The sequence below is a fragment of the Tiliqua scincoides genome, chromosome 2 (genome assembly GCF_035046505.1).
Source record: "Tiliqua scincoides isolate rTilSci1 chromosome 2, rTilSci1.hap2, whole genome shotgun sequence".
Taxonomy (NCBI): Eukaryota; Metazoa; Chordata; class Lepidosauria; order Squamata; family Scincidae; genus Tiliqua; species Tiliqua scincoides.
This window is the reverse complement of record NC_089822.1, coordinates 6,380,250-6,395,037: the sequence shown is the minus strand read 5'-3', so window position 1 is coordinate 6,395,037 and position 14,788 is coordinate 6,380,250. Positions and strand designations below refer to the sequence as shown.

General features: G+C 45.0%; 1 protein-coding gene across 1 annotated transcript in view; it reads left to right on the top strand.

The window, feature by feature from the left end:
• SKOR2 (SKI family transcriptional corepressor 2) overlaps nucleotides 1–7,534 on the top strand; it is a 32,503-nt gene extending 24,969 nt beyond the window's left edge. Inside the window, exons 6-7 of the mRNA XM_066617864.1 lie at nucleotides 3,330–3,397; nucleotides 7,472–7,534. Coding sequence (XP_066473961.1) covers nucleotides 3,330–3,397; nucleotides 7,472–7,534 — 131 coding nt within the window. The remainder of the gene's footprint in view (nucleotides 1–3,329; nucleotides 3,398–7,471) is intronic.
• The last annotated feature ends 7,254 nt before the right edge of the window (nucleotides 7,535–14,788 follow it).

Sequence of the window (14,788 nt, the reverse complement as noted above, 5' to 3'; positions counted from 1 at the left end):
AGCACCAGGACACTCTGGGCAGTAGTGTCTGCCTGAACGTCCTGTTGTACAGCATTCTGGGATGCTGGGCATCAAACACAACAGCCCAGAGTATCCTGGTGCCCAGATCTACAGGGAATGAATGCAGTACGGAGGCAGAATGGTAAGCTCTGGTCCAGAAGATACTTCTTTTTTGAAGGACAGCAGTTGTGAGTTTAGCAATCACTGACATATAGGATTGCGTCCTAACTCAGCTGCAATTGCATGATTTTCCCTCTTGAGCCTTGGCTCTTCAGATAAATGTACTTCTGATAGCAGGTTTCAAGAGCGCCTTGATTAAAATATACACAGGCTTAGAGACAGTCACTGCAGTGCTGTTGATAATGCTCTGGTCTTCTGTTGACTTCTGTTGATCCATATCGTGGAGTTATATTTCCAGGGTTTTGTAGTGTCAGGAAAATCATTGCTGCAGTTCCTCCTGTGAGAAGAGAGACTTGATCAGAAGTACCTCTCAGAAACCTCTGGGAGGCCTTCTGAGACACTTCAGAACACCTCTGGATGCAACCAGGAACGGATTCCCTGCAGATACTAAGGGCAGAACTGTAGTTTGTTCCAATAACAGTTGGATGTAATAGAAAACTGCAGTTTGTAACAACACAAGCAGAAACTTCCAGTCTCCTCCCTTCATGCACAAAGTACTCATAATAGGGAAGATGAAGGAGTACAAAGACCAACGCTTTTTGTTTTTGCTACACCAAACCATGGTGTCACATTGGAAATGGAGGGGGGAATAAAAAGAGAGATAGACCACACTTATTTGTATAAGACACTCTCGAATTTGTAGATTCAAAGACTACCAGCCCAGTCCTAACAGGGCCTTACAGTGCTGCAACTGGCATTCTGCCAACTTAAGGTCCTTTACAGCTGTTGCAAAGTGCGATGCACCATTTTGCACAGCTGGGCCAACACCATGGAAGTGCGCCAGCAGGACTTCCGCATCTCCCAGCACTATTATATCAACACGGGGCGGGGCGGGGGAGACAGAGGCAGGGTGAGTGGGGTGGGGAGAACTAGGGAAGAAATTAGGGCAGGGAAGAGGGCAGATTGAGGCCAGGAAGGAGGCAGTATCAATGACAGCTGTGCCACCAATATCCTATCCTCCTTCATGGTCTCGATAGACCTTTCTGGGTCCACTCAAATTTGTACCAGTTAAATTGCTGCACACGTCCAGGTAGACCCAGGCAGGTGGTGGAGGCTTACCCCCTGGTAAGGGAACAAACGTTTCCTTACTAGAGGAAACTTCCTAGACTGCCCCCCCCCCCAGGATGCTGCACACACTTGGGTGGCATGGCTACATCAACAGGAGAGATTTAGTTAGGATTGGGCTACCTGAAATGTGAGCCTCCTTGTGTGATGTACTTCCTCAGTAACTAAAATCCCAGTGTTCTTTAGTTTTTCCTGGAACTTCCCACACACATGCATGAGGAACCAAGAGGATCAGGTAGCAGGAGAGATGGGACAAGCAATAATCAGAGACAGTGTGAACCAGGGCTGCTGATAGGATTTTAAAGTTCCAGAACTTACGTGAGCAAATAGGTTAGGTCTCCCTTCAGAGTACATAAAAGAATTGACACTAGATCCCAGAGATGGGGAGTAGCATCTAACGGATGTCCCTTCAGGACACTTGTGTGTAATTAATATGTGTACATGCCATATGGTCATGTCTGGCAATAAATATAAGAAATGAAAGGAGCTGAAACAAAAGAAAGAAAAAGAAGCTAAAGGAAAGGACACCAATCAATGCAATCTCACAGGTCCTCCCCCAAATAAAACAGACAAGGTCTTTTTTGTCATTCATTCAAAACTGAACAAGGATTGTGGGTTGGGGGTGGGGCAGAGGCATTTTACAAATTTGTAACCAATGGAGAACAATGATGATGATGGGGACTGATGGGGCACCACTTTAGAGCTCTAGGCTTCACCCTGTGAAAACTGCCTATTCCTTCACTGCCTATTGTGAGTGCTGGCCCTTCCACGAGGCAAGGTGAGGTGGTCAGCCTCAGGCAACAGATTTCTTTTGGTGGGGTACCATTCATAGCAGCAAATTGTGGTTTATTATTATATTTATATCCGCAAATTTATATCCGCAAATTGCCAATTAGTTTACTATTACATTTATATCACAATAGAGGGTGTGTGTGTACGTGTGTGATGCACCTTTGAGATTTCTGCTTGAGGGGAAAGAAAGATGTCTGAGTGGCAAAATATCCTTAGAAAAGCCCTTACTTCAAATAGCAAGGAGATTTGAATTGAAACTGAGCTCTCAAATTGTATAGGGCATACTGTGTTCTGAAATCAAGACAATCTTCAAGGAAATCCTCTTCTTGCTTGGAAATGAGGTTGGTTTCCAAGCACCGCTGCGCATTCGTTACCTGCCAGGTAATGTCAGTATGGCGGCTTGAAATCATGCCAGTTCCCGTTTCCCAATGGATCTTTTTGCACCACAGTAAAATTTAAGACTTGCCTCCCTGTCATGTAAATAAAGCTCGCAATGAAACCACACAAAATACGATTCAAAGGCAATGAGTAGTCATCTGCTGCTGCTGACCAAGGAAGTGGTGGCAAGCACATTCGCCAGCTTGAAGAATGTGTGGTCTTGATACACCACAAAGAGGTGGTCAATGTTGCTCCAGATTAAAATAGAAAACAAATACCAGACTACAAACATTGTGAGAAGTGCCCTTTATGATAGCTACATAATTGCATAGCCCAATCCTAGCAGGGTTTACTCAGCAGCAAGTTGCAGCTGAGTGGGGCTTAGTCCCAGGTAAGAATGCATAAGATCAGTAGTGTAGCTAGAGGGGGTGCAAAGCACCAAGTTTTTCAGGGAGCCTCACCACAGCATGCAAGCAGCCTCTCCCCCTTCCCTTTGGAGCCATTCTGGGCCACAAGAGCAAAACAGTTTGCCTCCGTTTTGCTCTAGCGCCCAGAATGGCTCCAAAGGGGAGGGGCCGCTTGCACAGCACCGTGAGGTTCTCTGCAAAACTTATGACTTTGCACCCCCTCTAGCTACACTACTGCATGAGATTGCAGCTGTGCAGGAAGAAACCTATGTTGGGAGTTCCAGAATAACATGTACTTGCATTGCTTTGCTGTGCTGAATAACAAATTCCCTCTATCGATGTAAAATTCCCATATATGAGTTTTTTGTGTTTTTTTTTACAGATCCATTTCAGAAGAAAGAGCTGCATAATTTTTAAAGCTGAATTTCTGTTTGTTTGGTTTGGTTTTATATTGATTTTAAACAATGATTCTGAGTGGATTTTCCTTTCTTTCTTCTTTCCACATAGGTAATTTTCAAGATCAGATGAAGCGGGAATTGGCCTATAGGGAAGAGATGGTTCAACAATTACAAATTGTAAGAGATTCTCATTTACTAAACATACTAATTTTTTTAAAAAAACAATTTAATTTTCGATAAGATTTCTGAAACAAGCTGGTGAAAACTAATAGACTAATAAGTTGGTGAAAACAGACTAACAATGAACTGAACAGTATTGCATCATCAACAGTATTGCAGGCACCCTAATGTGGCATTTAAGCGGCCCCTCCCACTCACCATCAGAGCCATTCTGGGCAGTGACGCAAGTGGGAGGGGCCACTTACATGGCACATTGTGGCACCTGCAATACTTACCTTGCCACCTCCCTTGTAGTTACTGCTCACCCATCTGTGAGGTTGACTGAGGCAGTTGTCCCAAATGGAAAACTGGAAGGGATTGCCCATTTCCATCCACCCACATGCCTCCATTGCTTCTCCTTCTCATCCTGCTCCCCGGATTGAAAGAAGAAGAGGGGTGGAGCAGATGAAGACATGTGGAAGAGAGAAGAGTGTGGGCAAAAACATCGGACCGCTCTCCTCTTCTCCACATGTCCTCTTCCATTCCATTAGCCTCTTTCTTTTCCATTCCAGGAAGTGGGAAGAACAGATGTTGGTGCATTACAAGGTCAGGGAGGCAACATTGGACACACTTCCTCAGGTACCAGGAGGTCTTGTGCTGGCTCTGACTGAACATATGAACCTGGAACTTTCAGCATTTGCATCTATCCCTGGCTACATCAGTGTGTGCACTGGTAGAAGGTGTCAGCATCTTATTGTCTTTTGGGTATAGAACCACGTGTCATACTGGTGTGTTTGGTGTCAATGCAGAGCTTTGAATGAAAGAAGAGTCCTGCTTGATCAACCCAAGACCCTCAGTGGCCAGCCAGACACCTTCAGGAAACTCACAAACCTATCCCACTCCCACTGTTGCTCTCCAACAGCAGCTGATATTCAGAGGCATGCCTCTGAACCTGGAGCATGTAGCTGTCAATTGACATGGTCTTCCTGAATCTGTCTCAGCTCTTTTTATAAAACCACTGGAGCAAGTGGACATCACTAAATCTGATAAGGCACACAATATTGCTGATCCCCAGTGTAGTGAAAAGCTTCCGCTGGAGGGGGTACAAAGCACTAAATTTTGCAGGGAACCTCTGTTTAGCTCCCCCAGCCTGGAATGGCTCCAAAGGGGAGGGGAAGGGGCCACTTGCATACTGTGGTGAGGCTCCTTGCAAAACTTAGTGCTTTGCACCTCCTCTAGCTATGCCACTGCTTCCCCCCCCCCCCCATTGCTCCTCATCAAGCTACTGCTGAAGGCACAGGAGCAGGTTGGCTTTCTTCCTGATCAGTTGTCAGCCATAACAAGGTCCAGGCTGGCATCAAATTTGTGCACCAATACGGGAGATCTTATTAAGTCTTGCCTAGTAAGCCTAATAAGCTTGCCTAGTAATTCTTGGTATTCTATGAATACTGATGGATTTCTAAAAGGCAAGCTAGAATACTCAGTCTCAAAGTGCCCTCTTCTGTCTCCACGCTATTATTACACCCTGCAGCAGTCCACGAAAGGAAGTTTAGCACTTGCAATTTAAAAAAAAGAAAAAAAGAATGTTCAATCAATAGGTTTCATTTCCATTGTTCATCATGGACTTGTAAAGATTCTTTGTACCATTTCCTGTGTGAGTGACTTCCTTGGCTTTCTCAATAACTGGGAAGCAAGTGAGACAACCTTTCCCACTTCATTGCCATAGGAAATAAGGCAGCTCCTGGGAGGCAGGGCTATGGAGAACCGAGGCAGGAACTGCTGGCTGAAGAACGCACTGATCTCTCTCTTGGGTTGTTTGGCTGTACACAGTGCTTTTGTTTCTGTTCTCTTTTTGATATGAAGGAAGGGGGTGGATAGAGGGATGTTCTTTTCCCTCTCACGAAACACCAGAACCAGGGACATCCACTAAAACTGAGTATCAGGAGAGTTAGAACAGACAAAAGAAAACATTTCTTTATCCAGCATGTGATTGGTGTTGGAGGAATCTTAAAATTGGTTTCCTCTTTAGGGGGGAAGCAGAGTAGCTTCAGCAGCAGACCCCCCCTCTTGCTGGGAATCAACCCCAGGGAAGCTCCCACACCCGGCTGACTACTAATTAAGAAAGACAAACTACAATGGCTGGTTGAAGTTGCAAAAGAAGTCATTTACTCACAGTTCCATAGAAGCATATGTTATAGCATCTGATTATGATCAGAGGTTACACTAAACTTGAGATAACAAGGCCCTGGAGCTGCCTCATCCTGCGTGTGCCATGTGGTCAAGATGGCGTCACAGCAGAGCCCTGCTGTGACCCATCTTGTCAGGTCAGTGTTCTGTGAAGAAGAGGAGGGCATGCTCAGAGAGAAGGGAAGGATGCAGGGTCACTGGGCCATGGCTTAACCCTTTCAGGACAGTATCCTGCCACCTCTGGACTGCAGACGGAGTTGCACCAAACTCCAACAATTGGTGTGTGGCACTCCTTGCCACAGGATTTGATGTTGGTACCAGGGCTAGATACCTTTAAAAGGAGATTGACAGATTTATGGAGTAAGAGTCCAACATAGGTTAGAAGCTATGATGTGTTTGTGTAACCTCCTGGTTTTAGGAGTAGGATACCTGAGAATGCCAGATGTAAGAGAGGGCATAAAGATGCAATTGTCTTGCTGTCTTGTGTGCTCCCAGAGGTATCCTGTGTACCACTGTGAGATACAGGAAGCTGGACTAGATGGGTCCTGGGCCTGCTTCATCTGGGCTTTTTTTATTTCCTTAAGACTGCAATCCTATCCATACTTATCTGGGAGTAAGCCCCATTGACTCAAATGGGGCTTACTTCTGAGTAGACATGCATAGGATTGGGCTGCAAGTGACCTGGCAGCTCAATGAAAAGTTGTTTGGGCAGGGGGAAAACTTGGAGCATGCATAGTAATGACTAGCCTTCCCCACCTCCCCAAGTTGGGGGTGAAGATTTAAGAGAGCCCTTCATCTCCAACTGCCTGCATGTGCCAGAGACCAGACCCAATTGTGGTACATGTTCTTAGTTATCATTGTCCCAAAGTTAGCCTGTTGGAGGATATTTAATTCAAATATCTCTGTGGGTTGCTAGAGTTGTCAATCTTCAGAGTGCAGGTTCTCTCTCCCCCACTCAGGAGTTTTGGCACTTAAATCTCTGGGTGGTGTGTGCAGGCACGTGTGTGAATATGCTCATGCTGCATCTGAACTGTAATGCACAGCCTGCCATCTCACACTCTGCAGCTGCTGAGGTCTATTTTGAACTGTTGATGACATAACACAGAGCAGTTATGATTCTCCAAGAGATCTAGCACCTCTCCCCTTGGCTTTCAAATTGGTACAGGATAGGCAGTGGTGGGGCAAATGAATACAGCAATACAGAGCTGGAGTGGAGGCGTCAGAAATTTGTCATAGTGAGAAGGGAAATCTGAACAACCATCCCTGGTAAAAGCATGCCCCGCGTTTACCTGTGATTGGAAAATTTGGTACTTGAAACAGCTTGGAACTACTGCCAGCAATGTGGAGCACCACTGCGGGATTCTGGAATTCAGCACAACCCTGAATTCTCACAAGAACCCATGGGGAAGAGTTGAGGCAGGCAGGTCCAAAGTGCAGTAATCTGCTTTACAAAAGACAAGGAACTCCACAGATCTCATGGGGAAAGGAGATCCACAGCCTAGGAACAGCAGCAAAAAAAGCCTTGCGAGTCCTCACCAACTGCACCTCAGATTGAAGGGCAGGCTCACATGGACGAAGAATGCCCTTTCGTTTTGCTGATCAGAATACAGGAAGACTTTGGGGGGAGAAAGTAACAAAATCCTAATTTTGTTGCTTAGGGCAGCAAAAAACTTTGTGCTGCCCCAGGAATCACCCCCAGCAAAGTCATATTGAAGACTTGAATAGTTATGGAACTGCCCCATTCAGAATCAGTAAGACCTTGTAGGTGAACCATGGTCACCTGCTGCATTATTACAGCATAGAACAGGAGTCATCCACTTGGTCCATCCTTTCTCCAAGGTTTTACTTTCGATACCCTTGTCTCAAAAGTCTTTTCATTATGTCTTTTTTTCTGTTTCTTGGCAGATCCCCTATGCAGCAAGCTTGATCAGGAAAGAAAAACTTGGCACACATCTCAGCAAAAGCTAAAAGGTGAGCTAACAGGAGTGGAGAATAGAGCCAGCAGTCATCATTTGACTGCCTATATAAGAATGCATGATACACTGCAATCAACACCTGGGTCCCTTCACAGATGACGTGTAATCTGTTTTTAAAGCCAAGTTCTGAAGCCAAAACATAAAATTCACTTTGAATACAAGAACTGCTTGGATAGCTCCAGCAACCACAAATGTGGCATTGGTTGCAAATAGTTTGGGTGTGTGGGTGGGTAGGTGGGAGTGCTTTTAAAATTAAGATGAAGAAGATAAATTTATTGATGGCTGCTAGCTCTGATAGTTAACTGGAAACACCTATGTTAGAGGTGATATACCTCTCATTGTAGGTGCTGGAGAGAACGAACAAGGATATGGTAATCACCTTAATGCCAGAGGCATCTGGCTGGAATCTGACCATGGTAGTTTGCAATGAACCTTTTGGTTGGTTCGAGCAGGACTCTTCTTATATTCTTCTATGACAGAACTGCCCAGCTTCCATAAGCCAAAAGTCACACCACAAGAATCATTGCGCTTAAGTATTCAGGATGTGTGAATGCAGCACAGATACATTTCTTATGCTGTGTCTGTTGTCATTGACATGCCTTCCCTGCAGACAATGGGGATTTCTTTTTTAAAGCAAACTGCAGCACTTTTGGAAGATTAATGTTCACTTAAATGCTAAACTAAACCACCCAAGTAAAGCACCATGGTGCTATTGTTAGAAGTTGTTTCTGATTCACTGTAAGTTCCAGCCAAACAAACAGTTGCTTGGAAGGCCTGCGTGGCAATATATTCCAGTTATGACCCATACACCAGTAAGCAGGGAATTATTAGATTTAAGTAGATTGTGTGTAGTAGCATGGATCAGTGCTGAAAGAGGTCCAGTGATTGTTTTAGACCAGGGGTCTCCAAACCCCAGCCTGGGGGCCAGATGCGGCTCGCAGCCAGCCTTTTTCTGGCCCGCGGTCAACCTCTTGTCTCCTGAAAGCCTCTGGCCCACTCAGCTGAACATGACCAGAACTGTGCTCTGATTGTGTCTGGAGGGTGTTCTGAGGGCCAGAGAGGTTGAATGAATGAGCCCATTCAGTCTTCTAAGTTCCATCTCTGATTTATTTATTTGAATTTTATATTTAAATTTTTTTTCCGGCCCTCCACACCACGGCAGATATTTGATGCGGCCCTCTAGCCAAAAAGTTTGGAGACCCTTGCTTTAGACCAGGGCCATGCAACTGGTGACATAATTGGTAACTACAAATGCAGTCTTGTACAGTACTGTGCCATTTGGCCCCAGTGGGAAGCAGGATGCTCAACTAGATGGACCTTTTGATCTATGGAAAAACATATAAAATTGCCTTCTACAGAGTCAGACCCTTGATCTATCCAGTTCAGTACTATCTACACTGACTGGCAGCAACTTTCCATGGTTCCAAGTAGGGGGCTTTTCAACCCTCTCTGGCTAGAGACTGACCCTGGAACCTTCTGCATGCAAAACATGCACTTTACCACTGAGCTCTGAATGTTCCCCTACCCAGGAACTTGACACCCTTCCTATTTTTGCAGCCCCAAGTGGTCAGCAAAAGCAAGGCATATCAGCAGCCTTTGCTAGGCCACCCTGCATGATTAGAGAACCATGTCTAGTTTGGTGAGTCACAAGGCTTGCTTTAAAATATACTAAAAGTGAATGGAAAGAGAATGAATTCCCATGCAGATTCTCCTACCGTGAATGTGCACATTAGCTCATTGATATCAGTGTCAGACTGCGGCTAGAATATTTTCAATTAAAATATATTTAATTAAATGAATAAATATTATTAGATCCACAGTCTAGTCTAACTTGCCGGCTTGGTGTTGTCTAAAGTTACCTTTTCTTTCTTCTTCTAGCAGGAGCACAGGACCTTCTTGTAAGATAGCATTCATCATTCTGAATTCAGATTTATCTAAAGACTGAAAAATGGAAGGGCTTTGGGTATTAAAACAAATAAGGAAGAAAAAAAAGCAGGTTCCATTGAACCCAAGGACAAGTGACCTCAAAGCTTCATGGACAACCATGTAAATTATAATGTAGCAGCCATTGATTAATTTTAAAAGGGACGGAAAGAAATGGAACAATTCAAGATGGCCTGGCTTGGATCTTTCTGGTGGACTCCTGAACTTGATAGAAGCTTTGAAAAAGCTTTGACCCAGTCATGTGGATGAACCCATGCAAAGATCTGCCTGGCACTTCGCATGCCACAAAAGCACCTGAGGATTCAACTGTGTTTTTGCTTTTGAAGACTGGTTCTTTTGCAGAAAGGAGCACAATTCAGAAAAGAAAAAAGAAAAAAAACACAGGCCATCATGATGCATTGATGGGAGAGCAGTAGCCATACACCTTAGTGCTTTCTAAAAGCAGACTGGAAATGTCAAGGATCCTGGTATCCTTCTCCACTTCCCAGACTCTCTCCATTTCTCTCCTGGTATTTTGCCTGCTGTATGAATGAAGATTGTACTCTTCTGGAAATATTTTACAATTTATTATTGAGTGTAATTAAAAATATAACCACTGAGATTTAAAAAAAAAAAAAGGTATTTAACTCTGTTGTAGTTTCTTTAACATTCATGTGGATAAAAAGTCTATAATAAAAGCAGAAAACTTATATGATGTAATAGTTGATGCTTTCTGCCACTCAGCATTACATGTATTAGCTCAGAACATAAGAACATAAGAACAGCCCCACTGGATCAGGCCATAGGCCCATCTAGTCCAGATTCCTTTATCTCACAGCGGCCCACCAAATGCCCCAGGGAGCACACCACATAACAAGAGACCTCATCCTGGTGCCCTCCCTTGCATCTGGCATTCTGACATAACCCATTTCAGCCTCTCTCCTTGTCTATTGTCATTTGAGGTTAGTGATGGTTTGGGTAGCCCCCTCTTCCTTTCAATCTCTCAACTGTGCTACCACATGAGCCTTTTGTTCCTTCCTTCTCCCACCGCTCCCCCAAGAATATTCTCCATGCAGTGTCTCTTTACAAATCATCTACAATTCCAGGTATCATCAGATTAATCATCTGTAACTACACTGTACATACACCTCCACATGCCCACCTGTTTGCCTGCTTCTCTTGAAGTACTGCACCCTCTCAAAGCTGGGGGGCAGTGACATAGCTAGAGAGGGTGCAAAGCACTAAGTTTTGCAGGGAGCCTGCATATATATGATATATATGAAGGGTGATATATATGAAGGGTCCTTTATATATTTAGAGCCTGAAGTGTTGAAGGCTTTATAGGTTATCACCAGCACTTCGGAGTGTGCTCCGAAATGTATCAACAGCCAATAAAAATGATAGAATAGGGGTATGACATTGTCACAATCCCTGGTTCCAATCAACACCCTGGAGGTTGCATCCTGTACCAACTGCAGTTGGTGCAGTCTTCATAGGCAGCTCCACACTGGGTGCATTTACAATGTCCAATCTTGATGTCACCAGTGCGTGGATAACCATAGCCAAGTCTCACTGTTCCAAGAAAGGATGAGCTGCTGCAGGTTCGAAGCTGGCTAAGGGTACTCCAAGCCACAGTTGACATCTGCCCATCCAAGTTCAAAGTGGAGCACCCCCAAACTGTGAACCTGATGATTCAAGGGGAATGCAAGTTGACCAAGTTGTCCACCTCGGACAAGCTGACCGTCCCATTTCTGCGTCACAGATCTCACTATCAGCACTTCTGTCTTGTCCTCCATCCCCCCCCCCAATGCTGCAGAAGGGAAGGGTCCTGCTTTAGGGAGTTTACTGATTGTTGCAGTGTCCTATCAAGCTCAGGACATCAGCAAAGCTAGAGTCTGAAGATGAGCACCTGAAAATTTTGTTTTGTTTGGGGCTTTCTTTGAGCTTGATAGTTGGAAGAACTCAGCCTTTGTTAGGCGGAAAGTTGGTGGATCTCGGCTTTTATTTACTTTATTTTGGAAAATGTATGCCCTGCCTACCTCTCCAAAGAGACTTGAGATAGCTTCTGATGAAGGAAAGAAAAGACACAAACAGCCCAATCTTAACAAGCACTAGTGTGGCGGGGCCACTTGATCCATTCTGCATCCAGGGCTGGGAAGCAGCAGGGATATGTTTCTCCTTGCCCCATGTAAGGCCCCAACATGCTCAATGGGGTTATTTGGATCCACACCTGCCAAATAGCTGGCACAAGCCCAGAAGCCCCATGTTGGGCATTCAAGCTCAAGGGGGGAACAGGCTTCTGTATGTGCCATTGCGCTCATCCTGCCTGATCTGCCCCTGTCTCTGCCCCATCCCCACCTTCCCCCAGCCCTCTGCCTCCAGGCTGGTGCTTACCTGCTCTGTTGAGTATGCAGTCTGGATTCAGTGCTGGTAGAATGGCGCAGGCCTTCCCGCTGGCGCTGCTTACTCTCTGGATATTGTAATATGCTTTATGGCATGTTTGCAACATCCTAGGCTGGCGCAGAGGTCACTGTGCCAGAATACACATTGTGCCAAAACAGACGTCCAGCACAACTCGCTTGGACTTCAGTTTGCCCTGTAGGCCAAAATAAGGACTGATAGAGTAGTGCCTTCCTCCCTGCTTGGCTGGAATTGTGGGTCATGGAATACAAGCCTGTTCCCTCCCCAGCAACACGCTACCTGGAAAGGCAAGAAAAACTTGGTTAAATCCTGGTACTGCCACTCACTTTCACCTGATGACTCTAACCCTTCCTGCCCATCGGGCCCTGGTTGCAACAACCCTGCTTCTTAAGGAGCTGTAGCGGTCAATGCCTCTCCTTTAGCAGGGACGTGCAGTGGGTGGGGAGGCAGGTGAGGCAGAGCCTCCCCACCGGAGTCCTTCGAAAAGTTCTGCTCACCTGCCTCCCCACCCACCACATGTCCCTGTCCTTTAGATGGACTCTTGCCATGGGGCTCAGGAAATGGTGAGGGCAATTTTGCTGTGGCCCCATCAACTGCTTCTCCAGAAGGGAAGGCTGCAGCCATGGGGCAGTGGCATTTTCCTGCTACACTGAGGTGCTGTTGCAAGTTCTGGCCCTTTGCTATCCTCGCACCTGATTGTGATATTTGTGACATCAAAGAAATGACTTGTATGTGTGAGCGAGCCATCACAAGTCTGACCCCTCAAGCAGAACTTTCATATATTCAGTTTTCACCGGCTAAGCAATGTGGCTTAGGAGGATGGCTGCATTAGCCTGTTGCAGCAAAAACACAGATCTGATCGTCTTAAGGTGTCACAAGACCCTTTGAACGGAATCAGTTCAGACAGTAACCTCACACTTTTCAAGAACTGATTAATCAAGTGATGCGTAGCTATGAGTCCACCCAAAAGACCTCACCTGCAGTGGCTGCACAGCTTTGCTCCTTCCAAACTGCCACGTACACAGGCATATATCTGTGCTAGCCACTGATTCCTGGATTATGTAGTTATTACATAGGAGCTTTCTGCCTTTGGTTTCATATTCTGAAATTCTTTAGGTGAAACCCACTGACTGAGTCATTCGCCATCTATGCAGAGTAACAATGTGATGGGGTTCACGTCGTCAGCCATGAAACTTAGTCACTATCAGTTATTTTATTATGATGACATAATTCTTATCTTATCTTTGTACGAAACTGTTTCACTCAGCAAAGAGGAGGCTGAAATCTTTGGGACTTTTTCACTAAACTTATTCAGTGGGAAGCGTGGGGTAGGGCCTATTTAATATCCTTTCTCTTCCCTCTTGCTCATGAGCTAAATGACAACTGGGCTTGTTGAGTAAATAACAGCCACCAAACTCTTTAAATAACAGCCACCAAACCAAACAGTCACCAAAGCAGCTGATCTTTCGATGAAGTTAATGCCAGCACTCTTCAATTTACTTGTTGGAAAAATCCCATTATTCTATGACAGTGTGGACGACAGAATGGTGGAAAGAGAAGAGAAAGAGCTCCTGAAGAGATGAAATTACCTCTCTCTGCATAAAGTACTATCTTTTGTGCTTCTTCATAATACCAATGCCAGCATACTTTAAAAAATCCACAAGCAGAATTAAGCCTGTAGCCTGGTTACTTGTACAAAACAACGTGAAAGAAATTACAAGACGGAGTGGTCCACCTCATTCTTTTTCTTATTGAACAATAAAAGGCTGAGGACATCTGAACTTCACATACAAAGACTGCAAGCGACAACCTGGAGACAACAAAATGAGAACTCAAAATGACTACATCATAGACCACAACCGCTTTCATTCCCAGACTCATCAAGAAAAGCCAACAGAAAGATCCTTTACCACTACAAGGTAATTAGACTACATTTCCTCTAATTCTGTCTGAATGTTTTTATTCTTTGCTCCCAATGTAATTCGTTGACATCAAAGCCTGTAGGCATTTTCATGCATTTCAAAATGTCCATCCTTCTGACTTAGATCCAATCCATGCAAACGTGATTGGTTACAACCCTTAGGACAGTGTAATGGGTCCTCTGATTAGTCATGACAATTAAATGTAGCCTCAATAATCAAAGGAATATAGTGTTACCGGATGCTACAGGCTAGGAATAGGGTGTTGGCCATTTGGCTCTACTAATGATTTTTTTAGGGAAACACAGTTGTCCACTGCAGGACCTGGGAGATGGGGGTAAAGGGGATAATATGTACCCAGGCCCAGGGTCTAAAGGGGGGCCCAGGAGCCAAAGGAGGGGGCCCAGAAATTTCCTGAGGTCTTACGTTTTTCTATCTACTCAGACTTGTTGCCTGTACGGGATGCTGGGGACACTACTGATGCCACATGAGTTGGTAGACCTGGGTTCCAAAGACTTTTCCAGCTGTCTCTACCCTCCTCCGTTCTGTTTCACCCCTCCCTGCCCCTATTCTGCTCACTATACACCTCCTTCCTCCATTCTGTTTCACCCCTCCCCCTTTGCAAAGGGGCCCAAAAGAAATTTTGTACCCCCTGATAAAATTCCTCTCAGAGGCCCTGGTCCACTGTTGAAAGCAACTGAACAAGATGGACCTTGATCTGAACCAGCATGGGCATTTTTTATGTTCTTGAAAGGCTCCAAGATGCATACTGCATCAGCCAGGGGCAATGTGGATCTTCAGTTATTAACACGATTATTGTTGATTACTTGAAGATTTTTTTGAAAATGTCAGTGCAAAATGAAGAGGAATTGCATGATGTACCTGTACGTCTGGATATGTACAAGTATGTCTGCCTTAAGTGTAAGGAATCACTTGTACCTACAAGATTTGGAAACCATGTGATTGACAGTTTCCTCTTCCTC